This window comes from Euleptes europaea, chromosome 14, assembly GCF_029931775.1.
Source record: "Euleptes europaea isolate rEulEur1 chromosome 14, rEulEur1.hap1, whole genome shotgun sequence".
Taxonomy (NCBI): Eukaryota; Metazoa; Chordata; class Lepidosauria; order Squamata; family Sphaerodactylidae; genus Euleptes; species Euleptes europaea.
In genome coordinates, this window is record NC_079325.1 from 55,874,280 (window position 1) to 55,889,823 (window position 15,544).

Genomic DNA, 15,544 nt, shown 5'->3' on the forward strand with positions numbered 1-15,544 from the left:
TAATTCCACAATTTAGTTACTCGTTGAGTAAAGAAATATTTCCTTTTGTCTGTCCTGAACATATTCCCAACAATTTCATTGAGCTAATATTGTGGAAGAAAAAGCCCCCCTGATGCCCTTTCTCCACCGCCTGCATAGTTTTATAAACCAATATCATGTACTTTAGTTGTTCTTTTTTCTAAATGTAAAAGCCCCGACTCTTCAAGAAACAAGAACAAAAGACCCAATTCATGCCAGCTCTTAAAACCCCCCAACAACTTAAGTAATGCTTAATGTGAGGTTCTCCAGCCAACCTCGGCAATCCCCAAAAGTCACTCGCTCAGACAGGCAGGTCTAAAGCAGGTGAACGTTTATTCAGGAGCCGCAGGATACAGCATAAGCAATCCACAGTTTCAAAGCTGCTAATGGCAAGCCAAACTACAAAGCATAACTTTAAGCATGGAGTCATCCCAGGTGCACAGCTAAGCGGCCTGGGAACTACGAGATAACGGTGCCTGGTAGGAAGCAGGGAGTGAGCTAACCAAAATACAGAAGTTGCCTGCTAGAGACTCAAGGCCAGGACAGGGGGAAGGAAAGGAGGGAAACAGCCCGAACAGGGAATCAAATCCAAAGAATAACAGAGAAACGGGAATGGGCCTAACTCATGTCAAGGGCCTGTCTGACCAGCATGTGAGCTGTCGAACACATTGGATACACGTGAACAGAATGATATACAAAAGGATACACTTGAACAGAAACAAGCATGACCCATGGCAAGACTCTTACACTTACATTCTTAGGTGGGGAGAAACCAGTGCTTCCTGACCACAGCTCTGAACTAGCCATGACAGCAGAAGATGCAGGGGCAGATCTCCCATGGTTAAAAAAGAAAGAAAAAAGATAATACTAGTTGGAGGTGAACGAGGTTGGTGGAAAGTGGATTGGGTCATGGTGTTTGAAAGGGTTAACGCCCTCCTCACTTTCCCAATTTAAATTGCCCTCTCTGGGTAAATTTTGCCCCTTGAGGGAAAATTTACAAATACAATTCCTGAATGTTTCTCTTGTGGGGAAAAATAGAATATTTAAATGGGGACATTACGGCGGGGGCAGGGGAGTTGACTCCGGCCATCTTCTCTGCTATTAGAATTAAAAACAAAACCAAGCACACCTGAGATGAGATTTTTGCTGCCTCTGATGGCCTTCTGCCTTCTGTTTCATTGCTGAATCATACAGTAAAAAAAAACTCGCAGAAGGGCCATTTCACTGAAATTGCTGGACTCGATTCCCATCCTTTTGAAATAAAAAAGAGTAAAAGAAGTGCTTTGATTGTGGGATCCTGCATGGTGGGGGGAGGGTTGGGGGTCACTGGGGATGTGGAGGGGAGGTAGTTGTTAGTTTCCTGCACTGGGCAGGGGGTTGGACTAGATGACCCTGGTGGTCCCTTCCAACTCTATGATTCTATGATTAAGTGCTTGCTGGTAAACGGCATCAGCCATAATCCAGTGTTTTAAACTCTCATCAATCTGGCCCTTTTAAACTGGTCTTCTGTTGGAACTTGGAGCTTCCTGCTTCGCATCACAGCTTCTTTGTATTCCGCATATGTGCAACTAAGTTCAGTAGCACCTTAGAGACCAACAAGATTTTGGGGACATGAGCTTTGAAGAGCCTAAGCTCCATTCATCAGGTCTGACTCTCAAAAACTCATATCCTGAAAATGTTGTTAGTCTTTAAGGTGGGTTTTTTGTTTGTTTGTTTGTTTGTTTTGTTCTCTTTTTTGGCCATCAAGTTGCAGCCAACTTATAGCGACCCAATAGGGTTTTCAAGGCAAGAGATTAACAGAGGTGGTTTGCCATTGCCTGCCTCTGCACAGCGACCCTGGGCTTCCTTGGTGGTCTCCTAGCCAAATACTTACCAGGGCCCACCCTGCTTAGCTTCCAAGATCTGACGAGATGAGGCTTGCCCGGACTATCCAGCTCATGGCAGAGATGACCACATGTGGTTTGCCATTGCCTTTCTCTGCATAGTGACCCTGGACTTCTTTGGTAGTCTCCCATCCAAGTACTAACCAGGGCTGACCCTGCTTCCAAGATCTGCCGAGATGGGGCTTGCCTGGGCTATCCAGGTGTTAATGGACTCAAATCGAGCTGTTCTACTGCAGACCAATATCGCTACCCTTTGGAACAATCTGCTTATGTGTGAAGTCTCAGGCTGAGATGCCAGGATTTTTCAGAAAGTAAAATTGGCAATTTTAGCTGGGAGTCCCAACTAGATGTGTGTCCGTGCCGTTTTTGGAGATACTGATTTTCTCTCCAAAACGTTTGATTTCTATTGCAGCAAAACCAGCAATTGGACAACATGTGTGAACTGGCTTTCCAAGTCATGGGCTACAAGAAGCTTAGACTGACAGATCGGGCTGCTCATTCACCCAGTGTCAGCTGTGGTGAAAATGCTGTCCTGGACAGTTACTTAAGACCTCCTTGAACCTTTCCTACAGTTACCAATTTTTGTATTCAAAAAAGCCTTAGAAAGAAAACAGAAATGCCTTTGGCTGCCAATGAAAATGTCCCCCCCCCATCGTCCCTTAATTAATCCAGTAAGGCTGAAATCTAAATAGGGTTGCCTACTCCAGTTTGGGAAATGCTTGGAGGTTTGGAGGCGGAGCCTGGGGAGGGGCAGAGTTTGGGGAGGGGAGGGACCTCAGTGAGGTATAATGCCATAGACCAGGGGTCGCAAAAGTGTGGCTCCCGAGCCGCAAATGGCTCTTTGGGCCCCTGAGTGCAGCTCTTCCCACGTGCGGAAGCAGCGCCCTAGGCCGGCCGAAGCAGCGGGAGGGTCTCCGAGAGAGGAAGGAGTGGCCCTTCCTCCTTCTCGCCCCAGCGCCGTCCCCGCCTCCCACCATTGTGGCGGCGGCCGGAGAACGACAAGAGCCTCTTAGCTGCCACCCCACCCCGTCTTTTCTTGCCGCCCAGCTGTGCGCCTTGGTTTGGCAGAGAGGGGGCTCCTCCCTCCCTCCCTTCTTCCTCCCTTCCTTCTCTCCACCGTGAGGAGTGAGGCGTGGCTGTCCGGTCCTCGTTTCGGCCACCGCCTTCCCTCCTCTGTCTCTATGGGCAACCGGAGCTGGGCGACCTCTCACCCTCCTCCTCCTCCTGTTGGCTCCGCCTGGCCCCGGGCGGGGAAGGCAACGATGCTTCCTGGGCCAGGACCGAGCTCGCTTTGCCCTCCCCGCGCCTCAGACTGAGAGTTTGGAGCCGGTCCGGCGCATCGCCTTCCCGCCCCCCCGCGTCTTGCCTGGCCGGGATCTTGCGGGAGAACTTCCATGGCGGGGCGGGGGGCGGATTTCGCGCCTTAATCACCGGCCCACTTGGAAGGGGTAAAACTCCTCCTTGCCGCCTTCCTCCTCCTCGTCTCCCTCAGGCGGCTACCAAAATTCCAGCTCCAGGCTGCCTTTCTTCCCCAGTTCCTTCCTTCTCTTTCCTTTCCCAGTTCCTTCCTTTCTGTCCCTCCCCCACTCTTCCTTCCTTCCATCCTTCCTCCCTTCCATCCTTTCTTCCCCAGTTCCTTCCTTCTCTTTCCTTTCCCCCTTCCTTCCTCTTTCTTTCTCTCTGTACCTCCCCCCACTCTTCCTTCCTTCCTTCCTTCCTTCCTTCCTTTCATCCTTTCTTCCCCAGTTCCTTCCTTCTCTTTCCTTTCCCAGTTCCTTCCCCCCTCTTTCTTTATCTCTGCCCCTCCCCCCACTCTTCCTTCCTTCCATCCTTTCTTCCCCAGTTCCTTCCTTCTCTTTCCTTCCCCAGTTCCTTCCTTCCTTCCTCTTTCTTTCTCCATCCCTCCCCCCTTTCTTCCTTCCTTCTTTCCTTTCCCAGTTCCTTCCTTCCTTTCTCCATTCCTCCCCCCTCCCTTCCTCTACTAGAGTTTGCTGTTCTTTCCCTTTTCGGTTCTACATATTCATGCAAACAATCTTTTTCAAGCATGAACCTTATCAAGAGTAAATTGAGAAGTCGTCTTATTGATGAGAACCTGGAATCATGCCTAAAATTAAAAACAACAACATACAAACCTGATTTACCCAAACTTTCCAAGGAGAGGCAAGGCCATTGTTCACATTAAGTGTTTGTCAGTCATTGTCATGATTTAATTTTATGGATACCTTACTTACAATTTAATTTTTATCAATAAATAAGATCATTATTAAGTATTATATCAAGTTTTATTCAGTGTACCTATAGTTTAATTAAGACTTAAAACTTTAATTAAAGTTTATTAAGTTAATAAACAGTGTACCTACCTATATAGTTTAAGTTTAAGAAATTTGGCTCTCAAAAGAAATCTCAATGGTTGTACTGTTGATATTTGGCTCTCTTGACTAATGAGTTTGCCGACAACTGCCATAGAAGTTCCCCTCCCCCCAAAGCAGCCATTTTCTCCAGGGGAACTGATCACTGTGGTCTGGAGAACAGTTATAATTCCAGGAGATCGCTAGACTTCAACTGGAGGTTGGCAACCCTAAATCTAAGCCTAAATCTAATCTACTTGGTCAAGAAAAAAAAGCTCTTGCAGTTGAGGGTGTGTGTGTTTGTAAAGCAGGTTTTTTTAAAAATACACCCAATTGTCTGACAGAAGAGGCAAGCCACCTTCCCATTTAAAACCAGCCTGCTTCATCTTCCAAATGTTCACATTCAGTATAAACTTTCAACACCTTTCTGGCTTGTGCACGTTCTATCGCTCACTCCCAGGTGCAACTGCCGGCCAGTGTAGCTGTCATGGATCAATTGGCCAGTTCAAACCGATTAAAACTTCAGTCCCTCACATGTTAAAATCCGGCATGTGACACCGTCTGTTGTCAACAGTTGCACGTATGTTCCTGTGTGATTCCACCTCTCACAATGCGAGACGGTCCCCTCGATCAGCCACCCCCGCTTTCCCCGCAATTGCGTCGCCAAGTACTGTTATTATGTGGCTTCTTCCATATCTCAGGTTTCTCCTCCTAATGGGAAAATAACAGTTAAGATTTTAGCAAGAGCTTGGGGGGGTGTTTATTCCCCCATAGAAGACCATGAAAGGCTTTTGGCAGCTTTTTTTTTGCCATTTGCTTTCTAAAAAGAAAATAACTATTGTATGACACAGTGGAATGAGAGAAATGGAGAGGGGAGGAAGAAGGGAGAATGCCTGCTGCCTGCATGAAGCATTCGACCTAACACTTTGGCACCGTCTGAGCATGAAAGGAAGCCTTCCTGGCCCTCTCCTGGATGTCTTCCCTGCTTAGATTGGAATCTCTGTGGGGCAGAGACCTGGCCTGTTCCTGTAAGGAGCTGGAACCTGTTGTGCACACCCAGCAGGTCTCCTGTGCTGCAGGAGCTTGGCTTGGACCCAGAGAGGCAGCACAGGTCTAAGGGGGGGTGATGGGCAGACGCGATGCCCGTCACCCCCTCCTGTGTCACCAAGAACCAGGAGAAAGCGATGCCTGTGAAGGGTACAAGCGCCTTCCTCGTCATTCTGCCCTAAGTAGCTGTTTGGACAGAGATCTGTGCCCATCATGATCTGGAAGGGGTTGATGCTTCAAAACTAACTGCCCAGTAGACTTCCACTAGGGCAGTTGAGCAAAGCACTCGTCTCCCCGGGGGCTCCCGGAGGAGAACCAAGAAACGTCTCAAATAGGGGTGTCAGCGCGCCCCTCCCGATTCCTAAATAGTGGAACGGGTATCAGGAAATCTCCTGCAGCCGATGAAGAACAGTTTGACTCCTGAACTCTCTGAGTTTTACAACTTCGGAGACTTAGTAGCAGTCACTGCCAGCTTGAGGAGCAATAAATCGCCACAGACGTCTCTTTGGAATTTAGGCTTTGCTCTCCCCAATCTATTACCATCTAGCAACTATGCAGAAGCAACTCCTTTGTTTTACCTGGATCTGGAAGTCCCAGGAGACTGCTAAATACATCAGTCGAATCTGTATCTCCCCACTCAATGTTTAAATGACTCTTTAAAAACAAGAAAAGATCTGATAACCCGGCAGGGATCTTATCAATTTGATCAGTGGGAAGACATAACAACTAAGATTTTTGAAAGACGCTTCAGTTGCCAATCAGGAATTACTAGGATAAAGGGGAGGGAGGATTGGAAATAAAAACCCACCCCGAAGAGTAGTCTTTCTAACTAAACAAGCCTTCCTGCCACGTCCTTCCTGGAAACAATCTATCATCATGAGAGAGTCAGAGAACTTGGAATCGGAAGTGTGGTATTAGTGTGTAACTGGCAAATATTTCCCAAGTTCTTGACCACAAAGAAGACGGAAGGTCTATGACTTTGATTCCTGCAGCACCTCCTTGTTATTTACTATACTGGAATTTGCCTGGATCTTATTAACTGAGTTTCAATAGAAATTTTCAGAATTAGTAACCATGGAACATCTGATTACAAAGATGGAACAACTCTCTGCTTTGATGAGCACTTCATTTCAATTTATTAATCAAAAACTGGACATCATCTTAGATGACCTTAAAGACATAAAAACCCAAATTATCACAATGAGATCAGAGGAGATACTGGAGGGCGCTCTAGCTGACAAGAGAGATGAAGAACAGAAGAACCCTGCAAAGGAAACAAGGGATTACAATAAACAATCTGCAATAGCTCATTTGACAACAATGGATTTGAATGTGAGTGATTTTGACTTCTGTCCCCTTAATCTGCTTGATGAACTTTTCAACACCTGCTTGGAGGACTTAATGAGCAGAAAAACTGGGGCTGTCAGGATCTTTTTCTTTGAATTTGGGATGGAAGATATTGCAACATGGATTTACTATGGAAATTACCTATCTGCAGAAGAGACTTTACCACCAATCTCCAAGGATGCCCTTCAACGATTACTGCTAATGTGGGAAAGAAAGAAATGCTGGAAATTCTGGATAAAGGGACTAATTTAAAAGAATCTAGTGTCTCTTCTGGCTAAGATCGAAAAGGAACTGGTTAAAAGGATTGGTTATAATGGAAATAGAACCATATATTATATCAGTTCACTAGAAAAACAATATGTATTAAATGAGTGTTAGGGAGAAATGGAGGATTTACAAAATAATTAATTTTTAATGGAAATAATCAAATGCTTTTTATTATACTAATCCATTTATTATTAGTAGATTTACTATTTCTTTTCTTCTTTCTTTTATTTTTATTTCTTTTTTTTCTTTTTTCTTGCCTTTATATATTATTAACTATTAATCTTTTTTTTCGTTGAAAAATATAAATGTCAAAGAGATCAATAAATATTAACAATAGTATTAGGATTAGAATTTTGTGCAAAAGAGATTACTAATTAATCACAAGATGAAGGGAGGTGTAGGGGAAGTCAACAATTTTTTATTATATATAAATTTTTTAACAATGTTACCTATTTGTTTTTACTTTTTACTGTTTATGACATTGTTAAACTATGTGATTAATAATTTTGGAAAAATAATAAACAAATTATATATATATAAAAAAAACTAACTGCCCGGTAGTTGCCCACCCAGTGGCGGGCAAATTTGAAGCATGCCCTTCTGTCTTGGTCCGAGCTTGGAATTCTTGGAATAAAAAACAATTGGAATAAAAAGCTTGGAATAAAAAACAATTCGGGGATGTTTTTTATTTCTTATCCTTGCCATTTTGACTGGCAGGTCCCTATTTCTTTTCGGCTTTGTGCAAACTGAACCCAGATCTTTTCCGAGCCATTTGCCATTTCCTGAATTCCCTCCCCCCACCGCCCCAAATCTGTGCAATTTTGATCACGAAAAAAAAATGGCCAAATTTGCACTGGGGTCTATTCTGTCGCTAGGGAAGGAGGCAGGAGAGGATTGATTTGCTGGCTGCTGATACTGTGCGGCAACATGAAGTCTCCATTTTAAAAGCCTTTTACCTCCTGTTGCTGGAGGAAGGGGAGGGGTCCTCCTCTCCAAACTCCACCTCCAAAATCTCCAGGTATTTCCCAACCCGGAGCTGGCAACCCTAGTATAATGCCATAGAATCCACCATCCAAAGTGGCCATTTTCTCCAGGTGAACTCATCTCGGTCACCTGGAGATCAATTGTAAGCCCAGGAGATATTCCGCCGCCACCTGGAGATTGGCAACCCTAGTTCCCCTCCTCCTGCTGGCTTTCATTTGCTCTTGACATGTACATTGCAAGTAAGGTTGCCAACCTCCAGGTACTAGATGGAGATCTCCTGCTATTACAACGGATTTCCAGCCGACAGAGATCAGTTCCGCTGGAGAAAATGGCCGTTTTGCAATTGGACTCTATGGCACTGAAGTCCCTCCCCAAACCCCACCCTCCTCAGGCTCCGCCCCAAACACCTCCCGCCGGTGGCAAAAAGGGACCTGGCAACCTTATGTAAACTGCTTTGGGTCCCCACTGAGGAGAAAGATGGGATATATTTATTTATAGTTAATAAACAAATAAATATAGAGTGCCACATGCACCTTATTCTAAATGCTGAATGTTGCTAAGGATTGCAAAAATGTTCCTCTAAGAATTCCTGGCTCAATCAGGCAAGAGTTGGGTGGGGTGGGGGGGGTCAAAGAAGGGGTAAGAAAATGGGGCAGACAGTCAGACAAAAGGCCCCCCTTTTTACTACAGTCCTCCCTCTTGTCTCTCTGCAGATGATCCCTCCAGACCAAGAACTCCTAGTCTGGTATGGAAATTCCCACAATACTTTCCTGGGCATTCCAGGGGTGTTGGGCCTAGAAGAGGAGCAGAAGAAGGCCAAGCATGGTGAGTAAGTGGAAACGAGGCTGGTAGAAAAGCGAAATTCACAGAAGGGCAGCAAAAGAATATTTAGGACAGATGCCAATATGTTCATAACACAACCAGCCAGCTTTCGGGTTGCACAGAGCTCTTTCTCCCATTGGATATTTGTAGGGTTACTAGCTGGAGATCTCCTGCTATTACAACTGATCCCCAGCCGATAGAAATCAGCTCACCTAGAGAAAACGGCCGCTTTGGCAATTGGACTCTATGGCGTTGAACTCTATCCCCTCCCCAAACCCCGCCCTCCTCAGGCTCCACCCCAAAAACCTCCCGCCGGGGGCGAAGAAGGACCTGGCAACCCTAGATATTTGGTTTGCAAAGTGGGGCATAGCGATGCTTTAATTAAGCCCTCGTCTGGAGCTCTTGCCAGACTTCGAAGAGCCCAGGGTCCAAATCGGAAGTGTCAGTGTCCAGTCCGTGGACTGATCGTGTAGAGAGCAAGGCGCATCTGATTTTAAAGTCCAAAAAGGCACTTTGCAATGAGCTGTAATCACACTAAATATTCATGGCATACGGTTGCCAGCTTCAGGTTGGGAAATTCCTGGAGGTTTAGGAGCAGAGCTTCGGGTGGGTAGAGTTTGGGAAGGGAGCTCAGCATGGCCAGAATCCCCCCTCCCCGTGGCTTTAGTCTTCTGCTTGGGCACTCCTCTCTGCTGCCAACATTCTTCAGCAGGATGAGGGCTGCCCCCCATCAGATCTGGGGAAGCAGGGGAGATTATCCAGATCCTGTAATACAGGGATGGGGAACCTCAGGCCCAGGGGCCATATGCGGCCCCCGAGGTCATTTTTTGTGGCCCTTGGGAGCTCCGGGCCCCCCTCCGTGGAGGCGTGGCATAGGGTGGCCCTCCCTGAGGGTGTTCCTGGGCCACGGCTTGCAGGGTTGCTGCGGCGCCCTTTGGACCTCCTCTCGCCTCCTCCTCTTGCCCCTATAAATGTGCAGGAACGCCGGGGCACACTGTAAGCCCCTCTTGCTGCCTGTCAGCTGTTGAGCAGCAAGGGGGGGGAGAGGCCTGTGGCTCCCGGCGGCAGAGCATGAGAGCAGGGGGGCCTTTTGTGGACTCTGGGGGTTGGAGGGCATGGAGCCTGGGGCCAGGTCGTGCAGGGCCGGCAGGTGTGTGTGTGTGTGGGAGAGGTTTTTCTCTCTCCCTCTCTTTCTGCCTCTTTCTTTGTCTGTCTCCCTCTGTTCTTTTCTTTCTCCCCCTCTTTCCATTTCTTTCACCCTCTCTCCCTTTTCCTCTTTCTCTGTTTTCCTTCCTTCCTCCCTTGCCGATCAATCGCGGGCTGCGCCTCCCTGGCGCTTCGTTTGCTCGGGCCCACCACTGGCTGCCCTCCCGCCTGGGGGGGGGGGAGGACCGGGGGGAGCCCCCCAGGCCTTCTCTGCGTGGCCTCCCCTGGGGTTGCCAACCTCCAGGTGGTGGCAGGAGACCTGGCAATCCTAGCCTCTCCCCCCCACCAGGAGATCTACACCTGGTATGGCCCCCGAATGATGTTATAAATGTGCAAATGGCCCTTGGCAGGAAAAAGGTTCCCCACCCCTGCTGTAATAGTTGGTTCTTGTAGGTTATCCGGGCTGTGCGACCGTGGTCTTGGTATTTTCTTTCCTGACGTTTCGCCAGCAGCTGTGGCAGGCATCATCAGAGGAGTTTTTTGCAACAGAAAGAAGAGAGCTCTCTGCCATAGGTTTTTGCTTGTCTCTGTTCTTAGCAGTGACTCATGCACAGATGCAACTTTGAAGGCAGGCAATTTTCTGCATCTCTGCATCAAGGGTGATCCCATAATATCCCATCCCCAGCAAAGAAAGAGACTCTCGCAATCCCCGCTCTGGAGCAGCCGGGTGGATTGGCAGGCAATTGCCCTTTGAAACCACCCACCTGGCAACCCTAAGTCAAAGAGAGCAAGTGTGGTGTAGTGTTTAAGAGTGTTGGCTCGTGTCTAGGAGACCCAGGTTGGAAGCCCCAGGCATGGAAGCTCACTGGGTGACCCTGGATCAGTCATGCCCTCTCCGCCTAACCTACCTCACAGGGTTGTTGTGAGGATAAAATGGAGGAGAGAAGAATGGTGTAAGCTGCTTTTTGTCCCCATTAGGCCCCGCGAGTGAGCACCCCAGCCCTGCCCCTTAAAACCTCCCGCCAATGGAAAGGGGGGACCTGGCAACCCCACTCTGACTTGTGAACCCTTAGGCCTATTCCATGCATGAAGCAGAAAATAGACTGCGGACTTCAAGATACTTCACAAACTACAGTTCCCAGGATTCCTTAGGGGAAGCTATGACAGTTAAAAGGGGCATCAAACTGGGTATAAGTCGGTAATTTAGACAGGTGGCCCTGGTTGGGCAGAAAGATGGGATAGAAATGTAGTAAACAAAGAAGTAAACAACACAAGTCTTATTTATTAGGAAGTAAACCCCACCGAATTCAGCGGAACTTGTGTAATACTGAGTTTATATATGTATATAAATATATATATTAAAAAGAGGTCTATTTTTGCAGTACTCCCCCCCCCCCACAACAATGCACACACTCTTGAGACTGGATTCTGTGAGGAATTCTAAATATGCGATTAAGTAACTATCTTTTATTTTGATGTGTTTTGTGAAATCTATAGAATAACCCTCATTTCATTAGTTGATACAAAAGACTTCAAATAGCTCCATGAATAAGATAATAATGTCACAGTCTGTTTACCCTGTGGGCACTGTAGCCCTGTGCACGTTATAGTAGGGTTGCCAACCTCCAGGTGGCACCCCGATATCTCCCGGAATTACAACTCATCTCCAGATGATAGAGATCAGTTCCCTGGAGAAAATGGCAGCTTCGGAGAGTGGACTCTATGGCATTATACCTTGCTGAAGTCCCCTCCCCAAACTCTGCCTTCCCCAGGCACCACTCCCAAATCTCCAGGCATTTCCAAACCAGGAGTTGGCAATAGGGTTGCCAACCTTGAGGTGGTGACTAGAGATCTCCTGCTATTACAACTGATCTCCAGGTGACAGAGATCAGTTCCCCTGGAGAAAATGGCTGCTTTGGCAATTAGACTGTATGGCATTAAAGTCCCTCCCCTGCTTTCCACCCCCAAAATCCCCAGGTATTTCCCAACCCAGAGCTGGCAATCCTACATATGTACAATCGGTGTACAGAGTACACTTGATTGTTCTTTGGATGTGTGCTAGGGTTGCCAGGTCCCTCTTCACCACCTGTGCGAGGTTTTTGGGGCGGAGCCTGAGGAGGGCGGGGTTTGAGGAGGGGAGGGACTTCAGTGCCATAGAGTCCAACTGCCAAAGCGGCCCTTTTCTCCAGGTGAACTGATCTCTGTCACCTGGAGATCAGTTGTGATAGCAGGAGATCTCCAGCTACTTCCTGGAGGCTGGCAATCTTAATGTATGCTGACTAATTCTCATGTTACAGTCAATGTATTTGCAGCTGAATGTGTGATTTCAGCCCCACATGTATCCAGGTACTAGTCTCTTGTCTCACTGATAAAGTGCATGCACACTGGATTTTTCTTAGAAACAACTGTGCCTGCCATCTCTGTAACATGAGAACAGGGCTGTTGGCTTTGGAGAAGAGAGGGGCCGCAGGTTGTGCGGACCAGAGAAGCACATTGGCCTTGAGCTGCAAGCAATAGCCAGTGCTTGGTGGGGCTTATTCATTCAAAGGGGCAGAAGGCTGGAGGGAAGCTTATTCAGGGGTGGATTACTGGAGGCATTACCATCAGTCGGCTCTTGGCAGGGCTCATAGAGTATGCTGTATGCTGTTTTTTGTTATCACGCCCCTCTTACTCTTCCATCTTATTTGTATCAGCTGACTGTCCCCAGATATTGGGGGACTTTTCTTCTGGCTAGGCTAAATGTTTTACCCTCTGCTGTTTTGGTGGGTAGATTTCAAGGAGTACCTTATTCAGATAGATCTGGGGCAGTTTTTTCTTGGATCATGTGTTGACCGCCCCTTTAAGAGATCTGTGAATATGGCCAATGATCGTTTCCAAGGTTTCCCTTGTTTTTATGCCTTTGCTCTCGCTGATACCGGTCCTGGTATGACATTGGCTGTGGTTAAATTTCTGGCAGCCGTGGCTTCTATGCGGAGATGGGAATAGAGGCTGGTATTTGTAAGATCGGTTCTGTCCAAGATTGCTGGGTCATTGGATTGTTGCATTTGTGTGCCATCAAGTCACAGCTGATTTATGGGGACCCCATGTGGTTTTCAAGGCAAGAGAGGTTTGGGGCGGTTTGCCATTTCCTGCCTCTGCGTGGACTGAGAGAATTCTGAGGGAACTGTGACTGGCCCGAGGTCGCCCAGCAGGCTTCTTGGGAAGGAGTGGGGAATTGAACCTGGTTTTCCAGATTAGAGTCCGCCGCTCTTAGCCAGTACACCACGCTGGCTCTCACTGGATTATTAAGACATATCTGCTTATTCAGGGATGTATCAGTATTACCAGTATGGTAGCTCAGCAGGAAAGCAGGGCTTGTTTCCCTGGGAATGACGTTTCTTCCTTTCTTCTTTGCCATGCAGAGGATTTCCACGTGGCAGAAGCAGGTGCCAGCAGCGCCGGGCGCATGCGCTGTGTCATCTGCCACCGTGGCTTCAACTCGCGCAGCAACCTCCGGTCCCACATGCGTATCCACACTCTGGACAAGCCCTTTGTCTGCCGCTTCTGCAACCGCCGCTTCAGCCAGTCCTCCACCCTGCGCAACCACGTGCGCCTCCACACTGGCGAGCGCCCGTACAAGTGCCAGGTTTGCCAAAGTGCCTACTCCCAGCTGGCTGGGCTGCGTGCCCATCAGAAAAGCGCCAGGCACCGGCCCCCCAACGCTTCCCTGCAGTCGCACTCGCCCGCCTTGCCAGTGCCACACCCTACCTCCCTGGCTCACCACATCCCTACCATGGTGCTGTGAGGATCACATTGTTTTGGCAAGGTTGCTGCATTGCGAACTGGTTGGCACCGTTCGTTGGTGTGGGGGAAGGGGGCTAGGGATTCATGGCGGATCGTTCGAGCAGTGGCTACGAGGCATGACAGCTAAGTGGAACCTCCATTTTCAGAAGCAGCGTACCTCTGAGAAAGATGGAGGCAAGCCATCACCTTCTCTGCTTGCTTGGGAGGTTCTGAGTGGCTGTTTGGAAGCAGAATGCAGGGCTTGACAGGCCTTCAGACTGATTCAGAAGGGAGTTCTTACGGGGTGGCAGGAAGTAGAGAGGGTGGAGCTCAGGGGAGGCTCCACCCTTCCAGATTTGGGGAGGGGGATCTTGGTGTATTTCATTTTACTTGGGGATACAAAGAAAGAAATCCAAAAACTCTTCCAAAGTCTCCATCCCAGGTCCATCCAATGCACCTCTCTTGTTGCATTTTGTGGTAGGACTTCAGGAAAAATAATGGGGAGAGTTGGGGGGGATGATGCAGCTGCAGAGAGAACTGGGTTAAAGTGATGTTGGAGAGAAACAGGAGGAGGAATAATTAAAAAATCCACACAAATATTTTGGGGGTTGTTTAGTGAGATGCAAAGAATTCAGTGAAGCAGCTGGGTTAAGTGATTAAAAACTTGTTGTTCGACTAAAGAGGTTCCTGTAATTTATTGGGCAGCAGTTTTGGAACAAAAATTGACTAGTTTGAATGCAAAACTGCAGCAGCAGCTGCCATCTGAGAAGGAACATGTCCTCATTTTTTTCTCCAACACATATAAGAAGGAATGCCTCTTCTAACACATTCTAGAAGAGGGTTTCCCCCTGCTTTCTGACACACAGGATGCCTCTTCTGAAATGGGGCTTGCTGCAACACATGAGTGCAGAGTCCAAACACAATGAAGAGACATTGCTTTTCTTCAGAACTATCATTTCCTTCCTATGCATGGAGCGTTTTCCCTAGCTGGACTACAAATTCAGAAATTAGTCTTGCTAGGAGAAAAATCAGCTTCAGGTAGGCAATGTGGATGGGGGAGGATCAGCAAGGGAAAATGGGTATCCTATCCCTTCCACTTGTCCTGCCATTGCATTCCTTGTTTCCTTGGTAAATGCAGACTCCTGTGGCTCTTTTCTGCGGAGAGACGTTTAGTTCGGTCTTCTTGACACACATGACTGGGCTTTTCCGCATTCTCATTTTCCTCTCTTGTAAGTTCCTGGTTCTTTGGGGGTTTTCCCCCTTGTTCCTCATGTGTTTTGCTCTCTATTGTGGTCGAGTCGATATTACACCAGTTTATGTCTACCATATCTTCCTGCAGATTTATACTGTAGGGTTCTATGCCGGACATAAACCAGTGTAATATAGAATCGACCACTAGAGGGATCAAAAAATGTGCAGAACACGAAACTGTCTCAGCTCCCAATCTGCAATATGGAAATAGGAACACTGACCTACATTACAGGGCTGTTGTAAAGCTCACCAGAAGCCTGAAGATCTCCTGGAATTACAACTTATTCCCAGAATACAGAGATCAGTGCGCCAGAATAAAAATGGCTGCTTTGGAGGGTGGGCTGTATGGCATTTAGACCTCACTGAGTTCCCTCCCCTCCCCAAAACCCATCCTTTCTAGGCTCCACCCCAAAATTTCCCAACCCAGAGTTAGTAACCCTGTGTATCTATTTTACCCCTTCTGTCAAACATACCCAAGTGAAGGCTGTCAGTTCTATATTGAGATGTCAATGTTTGCCAGCATATCTCTGAATTTCTAAATCTTCCCATCTGGTATTGTCAGATCTGTGACCGTTGGTAGACAACGAATTTTGGACACCTGCTGTAATGCAGAGTCAAGTGGTAAAACATTTCCTGGTCTTGAAGACGAATGTTGGAATTTCATTTTTG

The 15,544-nt window shown here is 47.5% G+C and overlaps 1 protein-coding gene across 1 annotated transcript in view; it reads left to right on the forward strand.

Moving 5' to 3' along the window:
* Positions 1–13,705, forward strand: part of PRDM12 (PR/SET domain 12) — a 32,024-nt gene extending 18,319 nt beyond the window's left edge. Inside the window, exons 4-5 of the mRNA XM_056860768.1 lie at positions 8,608–8,719; positions 13,264–13,705. Coding sequence (XP_056716746.1) covers positions 8,608–8,719; positions 13,264–13,646 — 495 coding nt within the window. The 3' untranslated portion in view covers positions 13,647–13,705. The remainder of the gene's footprint in view (positions 1–8,607; positions 8,720–13,263) is intronic.
* The last annotated feature ends 1,839 nt before the right edge of the window (positions 13,706–15,544 follow it).